Here is a 6,000-nt window from a genome sequence, read left to right as displayed (position 1 = left end):
TTTTGGGGTAATTTAGTTTTGTCCTCATATTTATAAAAAAAATATATATATATATATTTATATTAGTTTTAAAGATAAACAAAAAAAGCTATGTAAATAATATTTATTTTTTATTTAATATATATATATATATATATATATTTTTTTTTTTTTTTTTTTTTTTTTTTTTAACAAGTACCAAAATGGTTTTACTTGTATGGTTTTAGTTTAAGTTAACTACAATAACTGTGATATGCATCATCTAATCAGTATAAACACCCTAATGTGATGCAAATCTTGGTGACAATTCATTCGTGTATTATGTATATAGCATCAGGGCGACTGTAGAGGATGAATCAAGTTTGTATGAGTATATACAGCCAGAATGAGCAGCACAATAAAGCCTGGTCTGTGCTCACAGGCTCTTTACGGACCTTTTCCACGAGACTGTTATGACGCATTAAACGCTCATCAGCATCTTAAATCATTGAAACTTTTCAATATGTAGATTTTATTTAAAGCGTATGAACATTTCTATGTATTTAAGTATGTATTAAATCATCTTTGCATCAAATTACAAAAAAAAAAGGATTGAGTGCTTGTGTGAGGTGTGTGTGTAACGCAGCGTCTATAGGGGCAGGACAGTAAATCTGACATTATTCTCTCTTCTGCCTGCCGTTATCAGTCTCACACTGTTGTTTTCCTTCTTCTGAAAGTCTTAATAGCACCATCCTGGAGTTATTCTGTTATTATTTCAGCAACTAGGATTGTAAATAAAATGCTTTGTTGTGCTCTCTTATTCACTATGCTCTGAGTTTACCAACTATGACGACTTCACTGCTGAGAAACACGCATAAGGCTCCACTTTAAGTCCTCCATCAGCTGAGGAGTGCTGTACCTGCTGGGATTTGAGGATGGCGGCTCTGGTCTGCTCCACACGCTGGATTAAAGCATCGCTGGCTGATCTGTAGCGTTCATTATCTTCGGTGATCATCCTATCCAGACCTTCTCTGGCTCTCCAGGGCACCAGCTCCAGCAGAGCGCTGCTCACTTCATTCAGAGCGTCCAGCAGCGGCTTCTGCTCCTTCAGCTGCTGCACCAGCGCCTGCACACACACATACATCAGACACACTCCAGAAGTTCTACTTGTTTTTAAAGGGGACCTATTATGCCCCTTTTACAGATGTAAAATAAGTCTCTGATGTGAGTATGTGTGTGTGAAGTTCAGCTCAAAATACCACACAAATAATGTTCATAACTCTCTGAAACTGCCCCTTTTAGGCTTTCATGCTAATTGTTTGGTGTTTAAATGACTGTCGCTTTAAATGCATATGAGATTGTCTTCTTTTTAGAAGAGGGCGGAGCTAAAAACACATGTCAGCATAGTGTGGCGGATTCAAAAACAAAACTGATGTCCTATGCTAAATAGGTCACTAGTGGGCGGGGCTTTCCTGATGACACGTACACAGGGGGAATGTCAATCAAAGTGTCTCTGCAGACTGTTTTCATCAAGTCTGATTATGAATAATGCAATTAATACAGTAGCGCCTTTCAATTTAATCCAGGCCAGATCTGATTTTCCTTCATTTATTGTCAGTAATGCTTTATTAATAATGACTTATTTCAGTTTCAGGTTATTTCAGTGACTGCAGTGGCTTTTTCTTCCTTTAATGTAAGGCTTTTGTTTCCTGCATGAGCTCTGCAGGTTTGCTTGTGATAGAGACACTCACGCTCTGTCTGTGTTGTAGCTCAGTGAGCTGTTCTCCGAGCGGCTGCGGATCTGTGAACATATCCAGCTCAGCCTCCACCTTCTCCAGCCAGACGTTCAGCTCCTCGTGGCTGCTCTGGAGCTTTGTGGCCAGAGACAGCGCTTTGTCCAGAGTCTTTGACACGCTGCTGCTCATTGTGTTGATCTCTGAATACCTCGTCTTTATGCCGTCCAGTTTGCCTTGAATCACCACAACCTCATCGCCTGGATGAAAGTAAACACACACCTTGATACAGAAAACTTCAGAGGAAACTGTACAAATATTGACCTAAGGGTGTGTAAATGCATGAAGTAAGGTCAGCTTTACTTTGTACGGGCATCAAAAAAGCAAGTGTAAGGTAACATGTACTTACTACTCATGTGTAAGGGTTGAATAATGGTTCAGTGGGGGTAATTCACCCAGAATTACAAATGCACTTATCTTTTACTTATTCTCAAGTGGTTAAACAGCTTTATAAGTTCTTTTTTAGCTTCAAAAGAAGATATTTCGAAGAATGTTTGAAACTGGTAGCCATTGACGTCCATAGTAGGAATATATATAACTAGCAGTCATAGTTATTATGTACTTACATTTAAATAACTATTTGGTACAGTGCACTTAATGAAGTACATTGTACTTAGTTAGTAAGTTAGTTAGTTAGTTAGTTAGTTAGTTAGTTGAGGCCACTTAATATAGTATAATATAGTATAATATAATATAATATAATATAATATAATATAATATAATATAATATAATATAATATAATATAATATAATATAATATAATATAATATAATATAATATAGTATAATATAATATAATATAGTATAATATAATATAGTATAATATAATATAATATAATATAATATAATATCATATAATATAATATAATATCATATAATATAATATAATATAATATAATATAATATAATATAATATAATATAAAATAATATAATATAATATAATATAATATAGTATAATATAATATATTATAATATAATATAACATAATATAATATAATATAGTATAATATAATATAGTATAATATAATATAATATACTATAATATAATATAATATAATATAATATAATATAATATAATATAATATAATATAATATAATATAATATAGTATAATATAATATATTATAATATAATATAACATAATATAATATAATATAATATAATATAATATAATATAATATAATATAGTATAATATAATATATTATAATATAATATAACAATATAATATAATATAATATAATATAATATAGTATAATATAATATAGTATAATATAATATAATATACTATAATATAATATAATATAATATAATATAATATAATATAATATAATATAATATAATATAATATAATATAGTATAATATAATATATTATAATATAATATAACATAATATAATATAATATAATATAATATAATATAATATAATATAATATAGTATAATATAATATATTATAATATAATATAACAATATAATATAATATAATATAATATTATATTATATTATATTATATAATATAGTATAATATAATATAATATAATATAATATAATATAATATAATATAACATAATATTTAATATAATAGGGTAACCCTATAGTTTTACTTACTAATATAAGGGTATTGCTCATAAGCAAATTACTACAACAACTAACTGAGACATTACCTAATATATCATATGCTAATGCAGTATATCCAGTATATAACTATATAATATAATTCTCAGTTAGTTCGCTGTCTGTTCCTCTCACCTGTGGTCTGTTTGAGCAGTTCTAAGCCGTTGAGGATGGCCTGTTCGATGTTTTGTTTCCTCAACTCAATGTCTTCATGAAGAGCCTGAACATTAAAACATGCATAAGTGACCCTCACCTTCTGAACGAGAAACGTGAAATCACAACACACATATCGCAGAAACACTAAATATCGCAATGTCAGAGTCCAATATCGTGCAGACTTATTATTTCTAAATTTTGAGATATTTAGACAAGCAACAAGACCAAAACTCTCTAAGTGAAGCACTGTTTATTTAACGTTTACCTTTGCTCTGCTCAATTTCTATATGTTTGTAATTTATGACATTTTATACAGATTTATTGCACATAAAAACATCTCAATTAATCTAAATTAATGAATTCCTTCGAAATTGAGCTATTCAAGTCATATTCAAGGTGAAATTGTATTGATATCGCCATACAGTTGAAGTCAGATTTATTAGCCCCCCTGTTTATTTTGTTCACTAATTTCTGTTTAAGGAAGAGAAGATTTTGTTCAACACATTTTTAATCATAATAGATTTAATAACTCATCTCTAATAACTGATTTATTTTCTCTTTGTCATGATGACAGCACATATTATTAGACTAGATATTCTTCAAGACACTAGTATTCAGCTTAAAGTGACATGTAAAGGCTTCACTAGGGTAATTAGGGTAAAGTTAGGGTAATTAGGCAAGTCATTGTATAACAGTGGTTTGTTCTGGAGACCAGGGGTTCCTAAACTTTTCAGCCTGTGACCCTCAAAATAACAATGCCAGCGACCCGCCAATATCTTCTGAGGTAGTTATAAATATATAAACCTTACACACAATGGCGCACAGACACACCAACAGGCCCAATTCTATTCATTATTTAATTTTGAACGCCACTCAGAGACCATCCTCCATGTTCAGTTGTGGCCTGTATTGATTTTTAATGTACGTTAGTGGCGTAAAGGTGTCAGAAAGTTTAACCTGGTGGCATAAAGTAAATATGCTGTGTCTTTAATATAACGTAATCACCCCAGGGGTTGCAAAAAAATCAAAAGGCTGATGGCTTTTTATTTGCATGGTTTTTATTAACTACTATTTTTTTTTCTTCTGTAAGTTATAGATAAAATATGGTCATTCTAATAGTTTAATAAAGTCAATTTGACTTTTGGAAATCACCAAGAGACCCCCATCATTGTCCTGTGATGCCCAAATATAAAAAAAAAACAAGTATTGCTAAAGGGGGCTAATAATATTGACCTAAAAATTACTATAATAAATTAAGAACTGCTTTTATTCTAGCCAAAATAAAACAAATCAGACTTTATCCAGAAGAAAAAATATTATAGGAAATACTGTGAACAATTCCTGAATCTGTTCAACATCATTTGGGAAATATTGGAAAAAGGAAATTCACAAGAGGGCGAATAATTCTGACTTTAACTGTATATCTGGTAAAATCTAAATTTGGCAATGTCAGTTTGCTCCAATTATTATTTCTGGAAAATAAAGAATATTTTTTCACTCGTCTAGAAAACACTTGGGATTAGAAAGTAGAAATTTTTGCACTGAAGATGGAGAATTAAATAAATAAAAGAGTGGAGTAAAGCATGAAGAGGAGGAGCTGATGCAGTACCAGCTGCTCTGCGTGCTGTTTTTCCAGCACCGCCGGGGTGTAATCCTGAACCGAGACGTCGCTCAGTTTTGCGTGCACTTCATCCAGCCACGTCATCAGAGCCACTTCATCCTCTCCGAAGAGCTGCGCATTGGCCCGGGCCTGCCTCAGTAGCTCATCCTTCTGTCTGCACAGCTCCTGGAGCTCTAGAAAGCTGCGCTGTGTGTTTTCCAGCTTTACCTGCACCGTCTCTTTATCATCCACACAACCCAGCGTCCGCAGAGACTGACCCAGGCTCATGGCCTGGTACAACACCTTACCCCGGCCCAAAACCTCCTCCTCTAAAGCCTGATTTAGCCACAAACGCAGGATGGAGAAACCATAATAACACAAACAAACAAAAAAAAACAATGGATCAAATGAGGGAACAACAGAAATAAAGGGGAAACACTTAATATAGAGCTCATGATTCATTACAGGTGCTTATAAATATTCATAACTGAGCATAATTATATGAATGCATATATAACTTCTACTGTATTGTAATCACAGTTATAGCTACATTAATAATAGTGTTACTCATATTTATAGTGATGTGTTTAGTTCGTTTGTCACTATACATGTTTATAACACAATAGATTATAATTCATATGTATGTTTTACTTGGATTTCTATTTATAGCACACATTAAAATATATAAAATGAGCCAGGTAGAAATATACTAACATATATAAATGGTTCTCGAATCTGATTGGCTGATAGCTGTGCGATATCCTGCAAAAACAGCACTCGTACAGCCTCCTCACCCTTGTGTATTACTCCGCCCACATAGAGTAAAAGCAGATCAATAAACTCACTACAGTCTGACAAATAGTGCAGCTGTTGGACAACAC

At 31.9% G+C, this 6,000-nt stretch overlaps 1 protein-coding gene across 31 annotated transcripts in view; it reads right to left on the bottom strand.

Annotated features, from left to right (window-relative positions):
• Nucleotides 1-6,000, bottom strand: part of dst (dystonin) — a 291,289-nt gene that overhangs the window by 80,904 nt on the left and 204,385 nt on the right. For all 31 annotated transcript variants that reach the window (XM_087278762.1, XM_087278728.1, XM_087278746.1 and 28 more), the window contains 4 exons: nt 5,129-5,455; nt 3,499-3,583; nt 1,710-1,951; nt 878-1,084 (listed from right to left, as the gene is read on the bottom strand). In XM_087278762.1, coding sequence (XP_087134888.1) covers nt 878-1,084; nt 1,710-1,951; nt 3,499-3,583; nt 5,129-5,455 — 861 coding nt within the window. The remainder of the gene's footprint in view (nt 1-877; nt 1,085-1,709; nt 1,952-3,498; nt 3,584-5,128; nt 5,456-6,000) is intronic.

The sequence above is a fragment of the Danio rerio genome, chromosome 13, assembly GCF_052040795.2.
Source record: "Danio rerio strain M-AB ecotype USA chromosome 13, GRCz13ab, whole genome shotgun sequence".
NCBI classification, from domain to species: Eukaryota; Metazoa; Chordata; class Actinopteri; order Cypriniformes; family Danionidae; genus Danio; species Danio rerio.
Note: the sequence above shows the minus strand (reverse complement) of the source record. Positions and strands in the feature narration are given on the sequence as shown.